Source organism: Macaca nemestrina, chromosome 9 (assembly GCF_043159975.1).
Source record: "Macaca nemestrina isolate mMacNem1 chromosome 9, mMacNem.hap1, whole genome shotgun sequence".
Classification (NCBI taxonomy): Eukaryota; Metazoa; Chordata; class Mammalia; order Primates; family Cercopithecidae; genus Macaca; species Macaca nemestrina.
Window position 1 is genome coordinate 136510806 of NC_092133.1, and position 20480 is coordinate 136531285.

At 44.9% G+C, this 20480-nt stretch overlaps 1 protein-coding gene across 5 annotated transcripts in view; it reads left to right on the forward strand.

Annotated features, from left to right (window-relative positions):
• Positions 1-20480, forward strand: part of LOC105494351 (Scm like with four mbt domains 2) — a 253153-nt gene that overhangs the window by 21653 nt on the left and 211020 nt on the right. For 4 of the 5 annotated variants that reach the window (XM_011762686.3, XM_011762684.3, XM_011762683.3 and 1 more), the window contains exons 2-3: positions 7737-7887; positions 19197-19291. In XM_011762686.3, the coding sequence (XP_011760988.1) occupies positions 7788-7887; positions 19197-19291 (195 nt within the window). In that variant the 5' untranslated portion in view covers positions 7737-7787. The remainder of the gene's footprint in view (positions 1-7736; positions 7888-19196; positions 19292-20480) is intronic. The other variant, XM_011762688.3, reaches the window with a different exon arrangement.

Here is a 20480-nt window from a genome sequence, read left to right on the forward strand (position 1 = left end):
ATCAATTTTGCAGCCACATGGGTGGACGTAAGGGAAGTACCCGAGTGGCACTGCCATTGCCTTCCAGAGTCATGTCAGCTTTCACTCTGCTACTCTTTTTTTTTTTTGAGACGGAGTCTCGCTCTGTTGCCCAGGCTGGAGTGCAGTAGCGCTATCTTGGTTTACCATAACCTCCACCTCCCAGGTTCAAGCGATTCTCCTGCCTCAGCCTTCTGAGTAGCTGGGGTTATACGCGCGTGCCACCATGCCTGGCTACTTTTTCTATTTTTAGTAGAGATAGGGTTTCGCCATGTTGGTCAGGCTGGTCTCGAACTCCTGACCTCGTGATCTGCCTGCTTTGGCCTCCCAAAGTGCTGGGATTACAGGTGTGAGCCACCGCGCCCGGCTGCTGTGCTACTCTTTCAGTGGCTTTCTTGTTGGTCTTTGTATTGTCACTGTTCAGTTTTATTTATTTATTTATTGAGTCGGAGTCTTACTCTGTTGCCCAGGCTGGAATGCGGTGGTACGATCTTGGCTCACTGCAACCTCAGCCTCACAGGTTCAAGTGATTCTCCTGCCTCAGCCTCCTGAGTAGCTGGAATTAGAGACACACGCCACCAAGCCCTGCTAATTTTTGCATTTTTAGTGGAGACGGGTTTCACCATGTTGGTCAGGCTGGTCTTGAATTCCTGACCTCAACTGATCCTTCCGCTTCAGCCTCCCAAAGTGCTGGGATTACAGGCCTGAGCCATCGCACCTGGCCTTGAGTTCTATTTAAAATGATTGATTTGATGCATTTAAATTTTACAGTCTCAGATTACCATTCTGTAGTGTCTAGTTAGAGGCAAATGGATAATGAGGAGTCATAAGACTTGAGCAAACTTTTCCCCTTTTAATAAGTGTCTATAAGCCACTGACATGTAACCGATTTATTAATAGTTATATTTTTGGACTTTTCTTTACAGAAAAACTTGGTACTTGACTATATTTTTGAGGTGGAATGATTTTCTTGAATTTATAAATGAATGAAAAAAAGCAAATAGTCTTTGTGTGACACATGTAACAGTTTCTAAGATGTTTCTCCTTTGACATTTTCCATTGATATAAAAATGCAGCTCATTTAATCAAAACCTATGCTGTGTTAGGCATTTTGCCATGAATCATTTGTGGAATATTTGGGGGAAACTGTTAAGTCTCCTTTTGAAGTTTCTTAGATTTAAAAATTCATGAGTTTTAACTAGCTTGACATTATTACATTAAAACTTTTAAGAGAGCCAAGAATTGATGGTTGTTCAGGACATGTTCCAAGCTCTCAAATATGATTCACCAGTGCAGTGGTCTCGCTGGGCTGCCCACCTTCTACCCACATGTGCCTAGTTCAGTTCAAGGTCATTAAAATTAAAATTCAGGTCCTCAACAGTACTAGATACATTTCCAGTGCACCGTAGCCACATGTGGCTAGTGGTTACTGTACTGGACCAAGCAGGTATAGATCAGGCAGTGCTGGTCTAGATGAGTGCAACATAGATAATGAGCCCCCAGTTACTTTTGGCTAGGTGAAGAGTAATATCTAATGTGTGTTCTTCCTCACTCGTGTTCTTCCTAACAAAGCTTTGCTTAGCCTGTGCTAGCATTACTCTGTTCTTTGACTATACCTCAAATGAAAGGAGAAGGAAAGATAGGGTTGAGAGGGGATAATGCTTATTGTATTAAATTTGCTTCAAATATAAACGGATAATCTGTAAGGGGGACAATCTGAATGCAGATAATCTGAATGCAGAAAATGTACAGTGAATCCTAAAAACACCTGGATGGATACAATTTTAGATTTGAAAGGGGTGATTCCATCTCATCAAGCCTTTTAATTGAACTGATGAGAAATTCGAGGAACAGAGAGGTTAAGTAATTTGCTTATGTCACACAGCTACATAATGGCCTTGTTATGCCCTTACTCTGCGAGCTCTCAGTTCTTTTCACTGGTCCAAGACAACTCTTGTAAGAAGTTCCAGTACTAGAATTCTGTTGTCCAACAGAGACAAAAGGAGCCAATTATAGTGGAGTTAACTTTGCACAAAACCACCGAGTGTGTTGTTTAAAACAGGAAGTTACCTTTTATAAGCCCAGTCTTCTGAACCTTTTTTATATTGTCTTTGGAAAAAAATGTTACTTTCATTAATAGACACTTTTACCTTGTTCTTGAAATTACATATAGCTTAAGAAACAAAAGGAAATACGCTTTCTTTTAATAATAGCCTTTTTGGGGGGTTAGGGTGTTGTACTTAGGAAAAGGCTTTTAAAAAATATCCTGTTTCTATTTTGCAAAGCTTATGGGTGGAGCAGTTGTTATCACCAAGATTTGCCCTTCTAACCCCCCCAAAAAATCCAATTGAATGTAAATAGAAATTTCTGTGAAGTAGGTTATTATTCTCATATTTGATAGATTTCCCCAATAATTATCTATTTCCACAGACACTGTGTAGGTTCCATTAATTGCTGTGGAAAATGAAGTAATTTATTCTAGGAAGCGTGACTGCGTGCTGTGAAAAGATTGCATTTTGTTAGCATAATTTCTATGGCGTTCTGTTGATGGGGTCTCTCAAATACTTCTTGGACCTGTTTCCTTCATTTCTTCTCCACTGTCTTAGTTCAGACCCTCACCTGCATTTCCATGTTTTTAGTGTGTTCCCATTCATCCATCTCACCCATGGCTCCCTGAGTGCTTCTTCTGAAACAAACCTGATCATTTCACCTCTTGGAACAACACCCCGCCACGTCCACTCCATCTGCCGAGTGATACGCAGGGCTCAGGCCCTTACTGTGGCAAACGTTCTCTTCTCACCTGGGCTCAACCAGCCTCTCTGTTCTCACCCCAAGTCTTTGTTCAAATATCACTTCCTGGCGTCTTGCCTGACTGTCACCTAAATAATTATCATCCTTTTGGCCGGGCACGGTGGCTCATGCCTGTAATCCCAGCATTTTAGGAGCCCAAGGCGGGCAGATCACTTGAGGCCAGGAGTTCGAGACCAGCCTGGCCAACATGACGAAATTCTGTCTCTACTAAAATACAAAACAAAAAACAAAAAAAAGGAAAGAAAAATCAGCTGGGTATGGTCACGTGTACCTGTAATCCCAGCTACTCAGGAGGCTGTGGCAGGAGAATCACCTGAACCTGGGAGGCGGAGGTTGCAGTGAGCCGAGATTGCACCATTGCACTCCAGCCTGGGGAACATCAGTGAAACTCTGTCTCAAAAAAAAAAAAAATAATAATAATATTAATAATTATCATCCTTTGTTTCCCTGATTTTTTCTGCTTCCTTTTTCCCTATAGCACTTACCACCATCTAACAGGCTATATCATCTACTAATTAAAAAACTCCATTGGCTCTTTCTCCTGATTAGGATGAGATCTCTACCTGGGCAGGAATTTTTTGTTTTGTTTTGTTACAGATGCCTTCCCGTGCCTAGAACAGTGCCTGACGTGGAATGGGGGGTCAGTACATACTTGGGGATGAAAGGGCATGATACTGCTTGCTCCATAGTCCTGTCTCCCACGCTCTCCCTTGAGTCACCTTAGACTTTTTTCCAAGGGTCTGCCACACTGTTTGCCGCTGGTTCCTCCGTGTTTAATGACTTTCCTACCTTCCTGAGTCTCTGAAGCCTGTGCTTCTTTTTGCTCCTTCGATTCCCTCTCTTTTTTTTTTTTTGAAACAGAGTTGCTCTGTTGCCCAGGCTGGAGTGCAGTGGGAGCCATCTCAACTCACTGCAACCTCTGCCTCAGCCTCCTGAGTAGCTGGGATTACAGGTGCACACGACCATACCCAGCTAATTTTTTTGTGTGTGTGTGTTTTCAGTAGAGACAGAGTTTTGCCACGTTGGCCAGGCTGGTCTCAAACTCCTGGCCTCAAGTGATCTGCCTGCTTCAGCCTCCCAAAGTGCTGGGATTATAGGTGTGAGCCACCATGCCCAGACCCCTTCAGTTTCCTCTTACCCTCTGGGCATTTCCTCTTGAGCGTCTCCTAATTTTCTGTTCCACTTCGATGCACCCCCCGGCCCACCCAAGCTCGCCTTCCTATCCTTGTTGATATTTGCATCTTGTCCTTCGTGGGATTCCAGGTGCATTCTTGGTGGGCTTGTTGGTGGTTGTGTATGCGGTTGGATGGACAGATTTGCTTTTAGCAGCCACTTGTCCTTGCTGGCATCCACTGGTATTTATATGTCTGTCCCCAGTGCCCAAGGTGGTGTCTGGCATAAGTAAATCAGATGTTCCATTAATACATACACGAGAAAATTGCATGGTATCAGCACTTATCTGTCTGGCATTAGTTTAAAATTGTGTTAGAATTTGGTAAGAGAAGTTTACTATAAGCTCTTGAGGGAAGCTTTTCAGGAGGAATTAATTTGGAATAAAATGATCCATGCCTAGGAGTGTTGGGTGCTCACGGGGCAGCTGACCCTGTGTGGGGTCCCCGCCACTCCCTAGTTTAGTATTATTTCTTTTCATTGCCCCTTCCCCATAATAGGTGCTCAGTTATTAAAAATCGATGGTTTAAGAAAAAATATAAAAGTCATAGCTGCATTATGGGAAATGTGGATAATGGGGGAAAGGGAACTGTGATTGACTGGTTACGGCATGGGTTCTGGAGCCAGCTGTGTGGGTTCAAATCCCAGCTCCACCACTAGCAACTGTGGGATGCTGAGCGAGTTACTTCATCCCTTAGGTTGCTTATCTGTAAGACGGGAACAGTAATATAACTTACATCCTAGAGTTCGTACGAGGATTAAATAAGTGCATGTTTATTAAGTACTTAGTAATCACTGTAAGTGTTGGTAGAATAAAATAATCGTAAATGCACGCTTACCATGCCAACACTTCCATTTCTTCTATTTGGAGGGACAGAAGCTCCTCTTCTTACCAACAGGTTTAGGTTCCCAAGACTGCTGAGAAGTCTGTTCATTTTAAGTTCAAATGACCTAACCAATGACCAGTGGGTACACATACAAATAATAATAATTATTTTTTTTTTTGCTCCAACTCCTAGGCTGAAGTGCAGTGGTGTGATCTCAGCTCACTGCAACCTCTGCCTCCTGGGTTCAAGCAATTCTTGTGCCTCAGCCTCCCAAAGAGCTGGGATTACAGGCATGTGCCACCATGCCTTAGAGGCTCATTTTTGTATTTTTAGTAGAGACGGGTTGCATCACATTGGCCAGGCTGGTTTCAGACACCTGGCCTCAAGTAATCCGCTCACCTTGGCCTCCCAAAGCGCTGGGATTGCTCGCCCGGTCCATATACCCAGAATTTTACTTTTTCCCCATCATTAGCTTCTGTCTCTTCTCACTAGGACGCTGTTGTTGCTTTTGCACTTACTGGACAAGATGGAGTTAATTGTGTTCTTTAAACATATCAAAAGTAAGCATACACCCACAAAATACACACACACACACAGCACAGGGAAGCTATCCCTGAACATGAGCCAGGACCCGAGATGGCCAGGCTGAAGTGTGGATGGTGAAACACTGCTCGCTTTTGATTATTTTTTTCCTGGATTGTGGTTTTGCTCTTATCTGTGAAAGTTTGAAATCTGAGAGCTCGTAAGGAGAGGGGCTTTCGTACTGGAATTCCTCCCTGCTTTGGCTCGTTTGGGTGTTCTCTGTGTGCCCTCTCCATGGCTGTACTCCTGTGTCCATAGCTCTAAGCTTCTTGTCGTGGAGCTCTGTGTTTTGTTATGATCGTCATTTTTGGAGCTTCGTCATTTGCCTTCAAGGCCCCTCTCTCCTGGGTACGTTCTGGCATTTTCTCCTCCCTTTTTCTTCCTTGCTTTACCTTTGTTTGCTCCAAGTGTTTCAGTTCCTACATTTTTCCTTCAGTTGCACACCCTTCTGCCCTCCGAATTCCCGGTATTTTCCCTGAGGGATCACTGGAGGGAGAGCTGGGAGAGCCGAGCTTTCCACAGTGGTCCGCCGCCCTCCCCTCTCCAAGCCTGTGCCACCTGTGGCTTCCGGAGTTGGTGATGTTGTGTCTGTTTCTCAGTGACCAAGTGATGCCGTAATCTCATAACCACACTTCCTTACACGGGGCAGGAGTGAGGGGTAGAGGGTGCGCATCTCACCCTTTGTAATATTCCAGTTACCCTCGGGACATTCTCAGTGGACGTTTGGGTATTTGGTTGGATGGACACACTTGATTATCAACAAGTAGTTTGTTGACAGAGTGCCTCAGTGCTTGCTGTCTGCATGCCGGGCAATCCAGGTGAACTGGGGGTCCTGCTCCCCACTGAAGCTCCAGGTGTAGCGCAGGAGACTTTAGAATGCCCCTGGCAGACAGCCTTTCCTCTGCTGTGTGCAGCCCGTGGGGGTCTCGGTATATTGCCCAGGCTGACTGTGAACTCCTGAGCTCAGATGATCCTCCCGCCTCAGCCTCTCAAGTAGCTGAGAAGACAGGTGCAGGTAGGCTACCCACTGCACCTGACATGAACCTTCAATTTTGACAAAACCTCCAAATGGTTTTTAAAAGATATTTTACCAGTATGTGAGTCACAAAATATCCCATTGGTAGTAGATATAGGTGCGCTATATTCGTTTATTTCTTCATCTCTGCCTGCCTGTTGGCTTATTTAAACTTCTAACTACGTGTGAAATGAAAGAGCACGTTGAATGAATGAGAGAAACACCATGTGGCTGTGGGGGTTTGAAACACCGTGTGGGCAGTGTCTAAGCATCAGAGCCAGGTATGGCTGCTCGTTGGATATGAATACTCCTGGTGTCTCCTGGGCCCTGGCATAAAGGAGTTGGAGAGCAGGGTTCTGCGGGAACCAGCTCTAATGTGGCTGCTTTTTCCAGCCATCTTATTAGAAGGCAAGTGGGGAATAGCAGTGCTATCATAGGGAAAGCCTTGTCTCCATTTCTACTTTGTGAAAAAGCACATTATTGACAAACATCGATGCTTTAACTGGTTTTGGTAACAGATCATGGGTAACACCTGAGGACTTCTTCCCGAGGCAGGGCACGGCGTGTTGCAGTACCTGCGTGTGGGATGCTGAAGTTGTGTGCGGGGGTGGAGGTTGCTGCTACATAGCTTCAAGGCGGGGGGAGCGTCTTACCCACTGTTGCCATGGTGGATCGAGGACTGAAATGCACGTTTCTGTTGGTGAAAGATGTGTCCGTCTTAGTGGTGATAATGACCTTTAGAACACTGATGGTTTTGCCCTGGTGAGACCTTTATTGTTGACCTTGTTGACCTTGTGTAGAGACGTACTCATTAGTCTTTTTAATTAATTAATTAATTTTTTTGAGATGAAGCCTTGCTCTGTCGCCCAGGCTGGAGTACAGTGGTGTGATCTCAGCTCACTGCAACCCCTGCCTCCCAGGTTCAAGCGATTCTCCTGCCTCAGCCTCCCGAGTAGCTGTAATTGCAGGCGCCTGCCACCACTTCTGACTCATTTTTGTATTTTCAGTAGAGACAAGGTTTCACCATGTTGGCCAGGGTGGTCTCGAACTCCTGACCTTGAGTGATCTGCCCACCTTGGCCTCCCAAAGTTCTGGGATTACAGGCATGAGCCACTGCGCCCAGCCTCAGTGTACCAGAATACTTATTTCTGGTATTTTCTATGATCAACATTACGTTGCATCTTGAAAGTTTTAATGAAATGGTAGCAACACTAATAAGGTTAAGGTTTTTTTAAACAATTTAAAAATAAGTTAATATAATTAATATGATTAAACTGCTCTGATTTTTTTTTTTTTTTTCTGATTACTCTTAGGTAATTTTTTCTGCAGGATGAATTAAGAGAAGAGACACTTGCTCATCAGGCATGGAGAGCACTTTGTCAGCTTCCAATATGCAAGACCCTTCATCTTCACCCTTGGAAAAGTGTCTCAGCTCAGCCAATGGAAATGGAGACCTTGATTCTGGTAGGATTTTGTTTTCTAGATTCATCTGGGTTTTTGATGAATTGATCAATATCTTCCTGAAAATATTCAGGAAACAATGGTGCAACATTTCTAGCTCTCACATACTGCCTGGTTCCTGGGATTTGAAGTCCTATTAATAAGGATATAGCAGCTCTAAAATTTGGGTCAAAATTCTTATTTCAAATACTAGACAGAGAGGACTGGGTTATAGTGCAGCAACACATCACTTGAAAATCTCAGTGGTCTGGGTAGGAAATGTCTGTAAATCACTGTTCCATGGAGTCATTGTGCACCTTCCTGCAGGGTTTGTTGTGAGTGAGAAGAGCAGGGTTGGAGGTCTCGGACCGGCAATCACCTGCTCTGGCTCACAAGAGACAAATGCCATTTTTGCTCAGAACCCCTTGACGGGAAGTTAGTTGCATGTTTCTGCTGCAGCAAGGGAGGTTGGGTAAAAGTGCTGGAGAGAGAGACAGGACATCCAGATCTGCCTACGTAGTAGATGCCGATGACACAGCATCTAAGATGTGGAGCACATCTGTCAGAAAAGCATACGATGTGGAAGGAAGTGAGGTCATGCGGATTGGTGGTGAAGTGCATCTCCCTTCCAGAAATCTGAAAAACAGAACAGCTCCCTCCTCTGACTCAAACACAGCCTTCGATTCAAATGTATGTATGTATGTATGTATGTATGTATGTATGTATGTATGTATGTTTGTTTTGAGACAGGATCTCACCTGTTGCCCAGGCTGGAGTATGGTGGTACAATCATGGCTCACTGCAGCCTGGACCTCCTGGGCTCAAGTGATCCTCCCACCTCAGCCTCCACAAGAGCTGGGACTACAGGTGTGTCCCACTGTGCCTGCTGACTTTTAAATTTTTTGTGGAGATGGGGTCTCACTGTGTTGTCCAGGCTTGTCTTGAACTACTAGGCTCAAGTGATCTTCCTGCCTTGGCCTCCCAAAGTGCTGAGATTATAAGTGTGATTCACCACACCCAGCCTTGATTGGGTTTTAATTATTTAACTAATGAAGTTATAAGCACACAAATGCATCTTTTTCTAAATACTTACACAATAAAGGGTTTATTTAAAAGGATACCTTTTTTTTTTTTTTAAAAAAAAAAAAGAGTTGCATTGTTTATACATACCAGCAAATTACTTAAGGACAGTTTAACCCTCTGAATTGTAAACATTAGCTATGGTGAATTCCTGTAAAAAAAATGTGGCTCATTAAGTCAGCCACTTGACCGTGGTCTGAAGAAGTCACAAAGTTTGTCTTCACATTTTGATGAGACTAGTCAATGACAGATTACAGGTTGCTCCATATCATTGAATTTATTAGATTGAGTTTATAAAATTGTATCTTTATATGGAAGAAAACCCGGAAAACCCTGACATGAGTGAAGGCCTTACTGTGTTGAAAGATGTTAGTATCTGTTTCCAAATTGGCTCCTTTGTCCCTCTTTCAGATTTTTCTACACATCAACCAGATGTGAGACAACTTCTCCTACAAGTAGAGCTGAATCATTATTCCTCCCTGGAACCATGGAAATTATTTTCTGAGAAGGCATAGTTGTATAGGCTGAAAGTTCATCCTAATTATTCTACTTTATTTAAGTACAGATTTACCTTTTTAAAAAGACTTTCCTATGTTTGCTGAGTGAAGTTATTTTTCACGTTTTGGAGTTCCTGAGCTTTCAGGGTATTTTTGTAGTATATCATCTGCACACGTCCGATGTCGATTACTGGGTTATTTCTCATGGTATGTTTTCAAAACTGTTTAAACACCTACTGTGTATTGGCTTTTCATGTGCACACCTTTGCAGTGTCTCTCTCTAACTTAAGTAGATTCTGAAACTCATTAATGATCATCTGGTGTGAGGAAAATGATTTGTACGACATTTCGTTAAGGGTGGTTCTAGGGATGGCAGGTGTGAGAGCGAGAATCATTCTATCCTTGGCTGGGGGAGTCCCTGCAGAAAGCCATGTATACTCATGTCATGACTGGTTCCTTACTCTTGTGTCAGGGATGGCCTGAATCATACAAGATGTTCAGATCTTTAATGGAGAAATACTATTTCTAAATGGCTTTAAATTGTCTTAACATTTTTCAGACATTGGCCCAGATTTTTCTCCACTCCCATGTGGCTAATCTGTCCTTTCGCCTTGGGATTTCTGTATTGTGTGGTGAGGAGAGTTTTAGATGACGATACAGACTCTTTAAAGAGGATACAAATTTAAAGCAGAGTCTAGGACTTTGCAGAGGACAGTGGCTGGATTCACTTGAGAAACTCAAATCTAGTTTTGAGCATTTTGATTCTACAAGTAGTTTTTTTTTTTTTCTAAAATCTAGTTTTGAGCATTTAAACTATTAAGTATGATTCTACAAGTAGTTTATTATTACTTTTTCCAACCTGCTAACCCACGAAATATTTCCAGTCCTGGAATCACTTGGTGAGATATTTGGTTCTGGGACCAGCTGAGACAGGCTTGAGGCTGTGCAGCGTCTTTGTGCTGAAGGTCTTCTCCTGGGAAGCGTTTTCAGATGGGATTTACTCATCCCACGTATAGGAGGAGGCAAACCCGGTGTTCTTCAGCTGTTTCTGAATCGACTTGCGATGATAGGTGTATGAGCGTGAGTTCAGACTGTGTGGCAGGCACAGAAAATGTTAAGTTCTTTGCATGCGTTAATTCACCTAATCCTTCAACAGCCCACAGGTATAGCTGCTTTTATTGCCCCAATTTTACAGATGAGGAGACTGGACAACAAGGTGAAGTGACTCGAGCCCTGTGTTAGAAGCAAGATTTAATTTCAGGCATTGTGAGGCTGTGGAGTTGGTGCTCGGAAACCCTGAGGGGCACCTGCCCCTTCAAGTGCACAGAGGAGTCATCAGGAAATCCCGACAGCCTCCTACTCACCCATCCATACACTCACACCCACCCCACAGCCGCACACACACACCCACACTCACACCCGTCCATCCATGCATACACCCACACACACCCACATTCATACCCATCCATCCACCCATCCATCTACTCACACCCACACACCCACCCCACAGCCACACACACACACCCACACTCACACCCGTCCATCCACACATATACCCACACACACCCACATTCATACCCATCCATCCACCCATCCATCCACTCACACCCACACACCCACCCCACAGCCACACACACACACCCACATTCATACCCATCCATCCACTCACACCCACCCCATAGCCATACACACACCCACACTCACACCCGTCCATCCACACATACACCCCCACACACCCACATTCATACCCATCCATCCACCCATCCATACACTCATACCCACCCCACAGCCATGCACACACCCACACTCACACCCATCCATCCATGCATACACCCACACACACCCACATTCATACCCATCCATCCACCCATCCATACACTCACACCCACCCCACAGCCATGCACACACCCACACCCACACTCACACCCATTCGTCCATGCATACACCCACACACACCCACATTCATACCCATCCATCCACCCATCCATAACTCGCACCCACCCCACAGCCATACACACACCCACACTCACACCCATCCATCCACCCATCCACACATACACCCACACACCCACTCTCGCACCCATCATCCACCCATCCACTCACACTCACACCCATCCACATACACATGCACACACACACTCACACCCATCCATCCACCCATCCACACACACACTCCCGCCCATTCACACACACACCCCCATTCACACCCACCCACACACACCCCACACACACACAAAATTTTGGGGGCATAGACACAACTTAGATTCTTTGTTGTTCTTTCCTACTCTTTCCTCCTGTGCCACCTCCCCTATGTCCCGTGATGCATTACTACAGGGGTTTCCAAATCCCGGCCACAGATTGGAACTGGTCCGTGGGCTGTTAGGAACTGGGCAGCACCACAGGAGGTGAGCATGGGGCGAGGGAGCTAAGGTTCATCTGTATTTACAGCTGCTCCCTATTGCTCACATTACTGCCTGAGCTCCACCTCCTGTCAGATAAGCAGCAGCATTAGATTCTCATAGGAACGTGAACCCTGTTGTGAACTGCAAATGCGAGGGGTCTAGGTTGTGTGCTCCTTATGAGAATCTAATGCCTGATGATCTGTCACTATCTCCCATCGCCCCCAGATGGGACTATCTAGTTGCAGGAAAACAAGCCCAGGATTCCCACTGATTCTGTATTATGGTGAGTTACAGAATTATTTCATTATATAGTACAATGTAGTAATAGTAGAAATAAAGTGCACAATAGATGTAATGCACTTCAATTGTCACGAAACCATCTTCCCTTCCCCCATGTCTGTGGAAAAATTGTCTTCTACAAAATTGGTGCCTAAGTCCCCGGTGCCAAAAAGATTGGGGGCCACTGTGTTACTGTCTCCCTAACAAGTGACTACACTTGAGTGACTGAAGTTTTTCCTTGAGAAAATTATGGGATCGAGGAAAGGAAAATCGAATGTGCTTGCGTGTTTTCTCGCTCGCTCTCTCTCTTTTTTTTTTTTTTTTTTTTGAGACAGAGTCTTTCTGTTGCCAGGCTAGAGTGCAATTGTGTGATCTCGGCTCACTGCAACCTCCGATTCCCTGGTTCCCTTCTGCCTTAGTCTCCCAAGTAGCTGGGATTACAGGCACGTGCCACCACACCTGGCTAATTTTTGTATTTTTAGTAGAGACGGGTTTTCACCATGTTGGCCAGGATGGTCTCCATCTCCTGACCTCATTATTCACCCGCCTCAGCTTCCCAAAGTGCTGGGATTACAGGTGTGAGCCACCACGCCCGGCCAGATGTTTTCTCTTATGTTTGTTTTTTTGCCACTGTCCACCCCGAGATGTTATGATGCTGTGATTCCTTGCAGTGATGCTCCTGTGAAAGGAAGACTTCAGCTGGCCTCAGTCTCAATACCAGTTTCTTTTTTTTTTTTTTTTTTGAGACAGAGTCTTGCTCTGTCGCCCAGGCTGGAGTGCAGTGGTGTGATCTCTGCTCACTGCAAGCTCTGCCTCCCGGGTTCACGCCATTCTCCTGCCTCAGCCTCCCGGGTAGCTGGGAGTACAGGTGCCCACCACCTCGCCCGGCTAATTTTTTGTGCTTTTAGTAGAGAAGGGATTTCACCATGTCAGCCAGGATGGTCTCGATCTCCTGACCTCGTGATCCACCCGCCTCAGCCTCCCAAAGTGCTGGGACTACAGGGTGGGGCCGCCTTTTTCTAAGCAAAGCTCAAATCACAGTTGAGATCAGTAACTGGCACCAAGTCCTGTAAATGAAATAGGCACAATATAAAATTACTCCTTCTGCTGGGAACACCAAATATGTGATTAGAAGAAGCCCAGGGAGAGGAAATAGCCCAGGATCTGCGGCCTCCCCGGCAGACACCATAGACAGCATCATCCCGGCAGACACCAAGAAGGAAGTGCGCTGAAATTCCAATGCTGGGATTCCAGGCGTCGTCAATTGCTGTGATAAAAGCAAGCAGAACAATATGCTGACACAGTGTTCAGTAGATTCCTTGACATTATTTTTATAGGCCTGCTACATGATGAAGTCTGTAGATAAAGCGGTGTTGCACATTTAGACAGAGTGACCCTCAGAAGAGAGAATGACGCTGAAAATGTGGGCTTGATTCTTCTTCTTGGCATTTGGCATGTGGAATGTATTCACTGGCTCTTCTATTTGGGAAGGAAAGGAGTCAACAGTTTTCTCAGAAAAATTCAAGCCTCACTCTTCACGCTGGGAACTGGTCCTGGGTGACTCAATGGTACTCCCTTTTTTCCCTAACCCTCCTTTGAATAGTTGCGGCCTCCCCTGGCTAGGTGACTTCTATGTTTTTTGTTTTTTGTGCTTTTTTTTTTTTCCTCTAGAATAACTCTGGCCATTGGGTAGTCGGACGAGCCGGGAGGACCTTTGTGCCGTGAGGACTGTCCCTGCCTGTGGGGTGGCTCTGCAATTGTGAGCTCAGATTCCAGGCAGGTGGCCACGGTTCCTTTCTGAGTCGTTCGCACAGATGCTTCTGATGAAGATACTCACGGTGGAACTATTTTCTAAATCTTCTGAGAGCATGAAGTCACTATCGGTATTTACAGGAAGAAAGACTTCATGTCTTCTTTCTTTCTCTTTCCACATTAAAAAAAAATATCTAGCATCTAAGAAGGTGCTCAGTAAGCATTCACCCGGAATCTGCCAATTCCCAGTTCCTTTATTGGTGTAGTGGGCACAAGCTTTAATATTCAGCCTTGTAAACTTAGCCTTGTTTCAGATTGTAAAATTGTACAAACCCAAGACTTTATGACTTAAACGAAGATGTATGGGCCGTTTGTTTATTCCATTTTTCACTCTAACGTCACTTACACTCCAGCTTCTAGTAAGGTATAGTAAGGTATTCTTTTTATGTTTGTTATGAAATATTCTTGCCTCATCAATAGCTTTCTGTTTTCTAAAACTGGATTGCTGCTAATGAACATGCCTGTTCCCTTTTAAATTGTGAAATTTTCTTAGTAGCTTTTCCTAGTTGGTGTTCATGACATCATGGGGAAATACCGCCCACTGGGTCATTTACAGTGGAGGGAGATTGTCAGAATTTCCTTGATAAAATGTTTATGGGTTTAAGAGGTTTATGAATCAGCTATAAATATTTGCTTTGGCTTTATGAGGCCTCTCCCCATAAACATTTTGTGTGTTTTTCTATGGCTCATTGAAATGTCTTTGGAGAATCAGCTCCTTGGGGCACATCGGCCTGGGGAAGGGTTGGATGTGACACATTTTAAAAGGCTGTATTGTGAATAACCCTACATTTTGTGCTTGACTTTGTTATAATGCACAGTTCAAGTCATCAGTGCTGGGCATGAAGGTTTGAATTTTGTAAAATCCCATTCTGAGTCTGACCTTTGGTTACCTTTTTAAGTGTTTTCTTTAGACCAGCAGAGAGTGACAGAGCTGACTGTTCTACTGGTTCCTGCAGGGGAGACACAGTGGCACCCTCTGACCTCCTGGTTATCTTGACTGAATGAAACCGTGTACGCTGAAGTCTGCAGAACCCATTATATTGGGAAATGTAGTTGTAATGAATTAAAATTGGACGGAAGCATAACTTTTGGTAAAATTCTAATAGCATAGATTAGGATTGTGTGGCGAATAAAGAACTGCAACCAGTGGTCTCAGTGTCGAGGTTGGAATTGGAGGAAGTGATGGAATCATTGAATCTTTGTGAGTAACGTGGTGGGTTCACTAAAGCCTCTCATTCCAGGTGCTGGTGACTGCAGGCAGTTTCCGAGGTTCTGCCTCAATGTGCCTGTTTCCTTTTTTTGTTTTGTTTTGTTTTGTTGAGATGGAGTCTCATTCTGTGACCCAGGCTAGAGTGCAGTGGCACAATCTTGGCTCACTGCAGCCTCCGCCTGCTGGATTCAAGCGATTCTCCTGCCCCAGCCTCCTGAATAGCTGAGATTATAAGTGTGCGCCACTACGCCTGGCTAACTGGTGTATTTTTAGTAGAGACGGGGTTTCACCATGTTGGCCAGGCTGGTCTCAAACTCCTGACCTCAAGTGATCCACCTGGCTCGCCCTCCCAAAGTGCTGGGATTACAGGGTGAGCCACTGCACCCAGCCTCTATTTGCGTGTTTCTGATGCGCAGGAACGAGTCACCCAGGACAACTTGTTCCCTTTTTCAGCAGCCATCATTCTCGGAGTCCTACGCAGAACCTCGTGCCTCATTCGGCCCAGGACTGAGTTTGATGCTGATGTCCCTTCCCAGGTTCTCTTCTTCTTCCTCACACACATTCTGGGAGCTCAGTCCACTCTTTTCTCCGCAGGTGGCCATGGCTTCCTGTGTCTTCTCTTTTCCTGCTTTTTTGGCTGTAGACTGTTTCAGGGTTCACCAACATGGAGAGACAGACTCATCACTTTAAAACCTCCCTAGGATTCTGCAGAAGACATGAATGGTGGTGGTGGTGGTTTCTGGTGCATGACACAGGTGGGAGAAGGAGGGGGAAAGTACTTCATAAGAGCTCCAGCTTTGGACTCCTGACCCTGAGGCTGGACAACAGTGACTCAGGGTGATGCCCTGTGCTTTCTGAGCTCTCAAGATTGCCCCTGTGAGTATGCATCCATTATGATTCTTGGGAGGATTATGAGGAGATACCTGTAAACCACTGTTTCAGTCTGTTTTGCGTTCCTATAACAGAATATCTGAGTCTGTATAATTTATAAAGAAAAGGTTTATTCAACTCCCGATTCTGGTGGCTGCCAGGTCTAAGACGGGCAGCTGCATCTGGTGAGGGCCTCAGGCTGTTTCTGCTCTTGGCAGAAAGAGGAAGGGGAGCAGGTGTGTACAGAGAGATCACATGGAGAGAGGAAGCAAGAGAGAAACCAAGGAAGCCAGGCTCTTAACACCCACTCTTGAGGGAACTCATCCATTCCTTGGAGAGCCAGAACTCACCCCTGAGGGAGGGCATTAACCTATTCATGAGGGATCTGCCCCCAGGACCCAGACACTCCCTGCTAGACCTCAGCTCCCAGCACTGCCACATTGGGAATCAGATTGCAACATGACTTTTGGTGGGGACAGAGCACCTTCAAACCGTAGCAAGCCTTGTAGCAGAGAGGTGACACTCGAACACAGCACAGCTCTTAGGATGTTCCCAGGAGGGTGGTGGCTGCTTTGTAGATCTGGAAGTTGCTGACACAGGCTAGGGCAGGCAGGGGCTGCAGGAGGGTCTGGTTCAAGCTGAGGCCAGACAAGGAGGATGGAAAGAAGCTCTGGACTTTGTCTGCAGCAGGCTTACTGTCCTTAGATACTGCACCAGGACGTTGGGGCAGATCAATAGTGCTGAGCGTCTGACTAGTGCGTCGGAAATCTAATTCGGTAAGAGGTGCTCAGTGCCGTTCGGAGGCAGAGGATTGTCAGCAGAGCCACCAGATGCCACTCTGAAGTGTTTTCCGGAAGATGACTGCTTTCTCTCTCGTTCATTTCACTGTGTCTGTGAAGCTCTAAGCTTCTTGGTGTCATCCATTCTTCACTGGAGGCTGTGGGACCCGTTGACTTTTTTTTTTTTTTTTTTTTTACAGGAAGCACATTTCTGCCTGAGGGGCTTCAATCCCTGGGTGGGACCAAATGTTAGAGCGCCACCAAGAAAAGATTTTCTCTCCTGGTGGCTTTTCCTTTTTCCTTTTTGAATGTTTGACTTACAAGTCACTTTATTGAAGCAAAAGTTGAGGAGGCCATTCTACGCAACTTGGGCTTAGAAAGCAAAATTTAAAATAGCCTTTCAATTCAGCCTCTTCTGACTTTACAAAAATGATCCTCTTCCCTCAATTTCTAAGAGTACACAAAGTATTAAGAGAGACTTACTTTTCCTACTTATACGTTAAAAATTTCAAGAAGGCCAGGCACGGTGGCTCACGCCTGTAATCCCAGCACTTTGGGAGGCTGAGGAGGGAGGATCACCTGAGGTCGGGAATTCGAGACCAGTCAGCTCAAGATGGCGAAACCCCGTCTCTACTAAAACTACAAAAATTAGCTGAGTGTGATGGCGCAAGCCTGTAATTCCAGCTGCTTGGGAGGCTGAGGCAGGAGAATCTCTTGAACCTGGGGGCGGAGGTTGCAGTGAGCTGAGATCGTGCCACTGCACTCCAGCCTGGATGACAGAGCAAGACTCCGTCTCAATAAATACATACATACATACATACATACATACATACATACATAAATATATAAAAAATAAACATTTCAAGTAGACAAAAAGTAGTGATAGTCTCTAAAAGAAGGCATTCTTATTTGACCCCATTTTCCCTGGCCCATCTGATAGGATTGGATATCTGTTTTGCACAAGCCACAAGATGGAAAGCAGTATTTACTCTTGGCCGTTGACATAGGCTTTTGTTTCTAGAAGATAAATGGGTCGGACATCAGCATCCATTGGACATTATTGCAGGAAGATAATCTAAACTTTTGAAACTCTTGTGTGCATTTTGGACAGCTCTTTTCTGTTGTATGTTCTTATGACCTTGCCAATTGGTTCAAATAATGTTTATGGCTTATTATTTCCATTTAAAATGATGCAGTCACATTTATGCTCTGTGCGTGTTAAAATGTGTTATTTGATGCTTTTTGACTATACAAGTTTTATCTTATATGTAGCCTTAAATGTTTGGGGAATTGCTTGATTTCCTTCAAGCTGGGTGTGTGGGTTTGTGAAATTCAAATAGTTATGATTTTGGCCAGGTGTGGTGGCTCATGTCTGTAATCCCACCACTTTGGGAGGCCGAGGCAGGTGGATCACCTGAGGTCAGGAGTTTGAGTCCAGCCTGGCTAACATGTAGTGAAACCCTACCTCTACTAAAACATACAAAAATTAGTTGGGTGTAGTGGTGCATGCCTTTAGTCCCAGCTACTTGGGAAGCTGAGGCAGGAGAATTGCTTGAACCCAGGAGGTGGAGGTTATAGTGAGCCGAGATTGCACCACTGCACGCCAGCCTAGGTGACAGAGCAAGATTCTGTCTCTCAAAAAGACAAAACAAAAAACAAACAAAGAAAACCCACAAATAGTTATGATTTTGAGAGCCATGTTGTGCATTTGATTGTATTTCTCTTTATTCCTTGTGATTGGAGAAACACACGCTCTGTTGGTTTCTCCAGAGTGTCAGGCCCCAGCAGCTCTGTCCCAGCAGTAGGCAGGAGTTGGGAGCCCTGGACTGGCCAGGCATCGGGGGTGTGGGGCAGCTGGTTGGTTTGTCTTGTTGACTGGCTGGATGGCCCCACACACTTGAGCAATTCTTTTGGGCCTCATTTGCTCTTTTTCCTCTTAAAATGATGCCAGAGTCAGTGCTTTATCTTTATAACAATTAGTGCCGTTCTCCGTATACGTCATAGCCTACATCACAGCCCTTAGTCAGTGCACGATGGGTTCCTTTGTCTTGTCCTCCAACCTCCCTGCAGACTGGGGTGTCTACTGCAGCTGATTTCGAGCTAATACACGAACATGTAGCAAATATGCATTGGAACACGTCTCATGTTATTTACCCCAGAGAACCCAGTGTTACTCTTGATTTCATCAGTGCAGTGTCAAAGCGGAATGTCCCATGTTTTCCTTTCTTTAGTCAACACCTCTAAAATCAGCAGAATGAAGCTTTGCAAAAAATTCTGCAATATCCTTCTAAATTGTGGAATTAGCTTGTGTCTTGCATGAAGGATTTTCTGGTCTCAGTTGCAGACCAGCACCTTTCTGTTCTCCACTCCAGTATTGATATTCTGCTCTTTTGTTTTTCAACAGAAGAAGGCTCAAGCTTGGAGGAAACTGGCTTTAACTGGGGAGAATATTTGGAAGAGACCGGAGCAAGTGCCGCTCCCCACACATCATTCAAACACGTATGTAAAGCAGCACGCGTCCTCTGTGTTTAGAAAGTGGGACGGGAAGGAACCTACAGGCAGAAGCCGGAGACCCCAATGGAAGAAGGGCAGTGGAAACAGGGAAATTCGTGGCCAGGCATGGCAGCTCACACCTGTAATCCCAGCACTTTGGGAGCCTGAGGCTGAGGCTGGCAGATCATTTGAGTTGAGGAATTTGAGACCAGCCTGGGCCACAAACAGGCAAAATCCCATCCCTACAAAAAATATAAAAATTAGCTGGGTGTGGTGGCACACACCTGTAGTCCCAGCTACTTGGGGGGCTGAGGTGGGAGGGTCCTTTGAGCCCAGGAGGTGGAGATTGCAGTGAACCAAGGTTGCGCCGCTGCACTCCAGCCTGGGTGACAGAGTGAAACCCTGTCTCAAACAAAAAGGAAAGAGGGAATTCAGCCAAGATTTTTTAGGAAGAAGGAGGAGACTTGGAAGTTAGCTTGGTTTCCCCAGATAGCTCCAGGGAATATAGACCACAGGTAAGGTCAGCTTGAGTAAATAAAGAGCCAGAAAACTAAACCAGTACGTATAATGTATTCTTAGTAGGTGTAATGGCTTTATGTTTTCAGCTTCAATTAATATTTTGATTTTGAAAAAGCTCATAAAAAATTTCCAGCCATTTATTGGCAGATGAGTCAGATTAGAGGAACTAACCATAAATATGATGAAAACATTTGGATCCAACCAAGAAAAAAAAACATTCTCATTAATAATATTTCTTTGAATAATGCAAATAGCATGCCCAGTACTGGGCAAGTCCCAGAAAATTTTTAAAAAGTGAGTTTTCATCAGGTTTTTGCTTTGGTGTAAGATATTGGCAATATGTAATATCATTAGCAGGGAAAAAAAGACTAACTCACCTGGGTCCTAAGAAGTTTGGTCCTGGAAGTTTAGTCTTTAATTGTTGTTTTAATACAAATAGAAACGGAGATTTAACTGAGAAACATTTTTTACTTTGTCCATGCAGGACAAAGATTCAGCCTGAGTTTCATCAACAAATTGGGGCACTTTTCTTAACCTGTTCTTCCTTTTGGCTCCTTGGCTGAATGAGGAAGCCAGAACTTGTGATTCCTTATTTTTATTTATTTATTTTCTGTGAGCCGGGTCTCGCCACGTTGCCCAGGTTGGCCTCGAACTCCTGGGCTCAAGCAATCCTCCT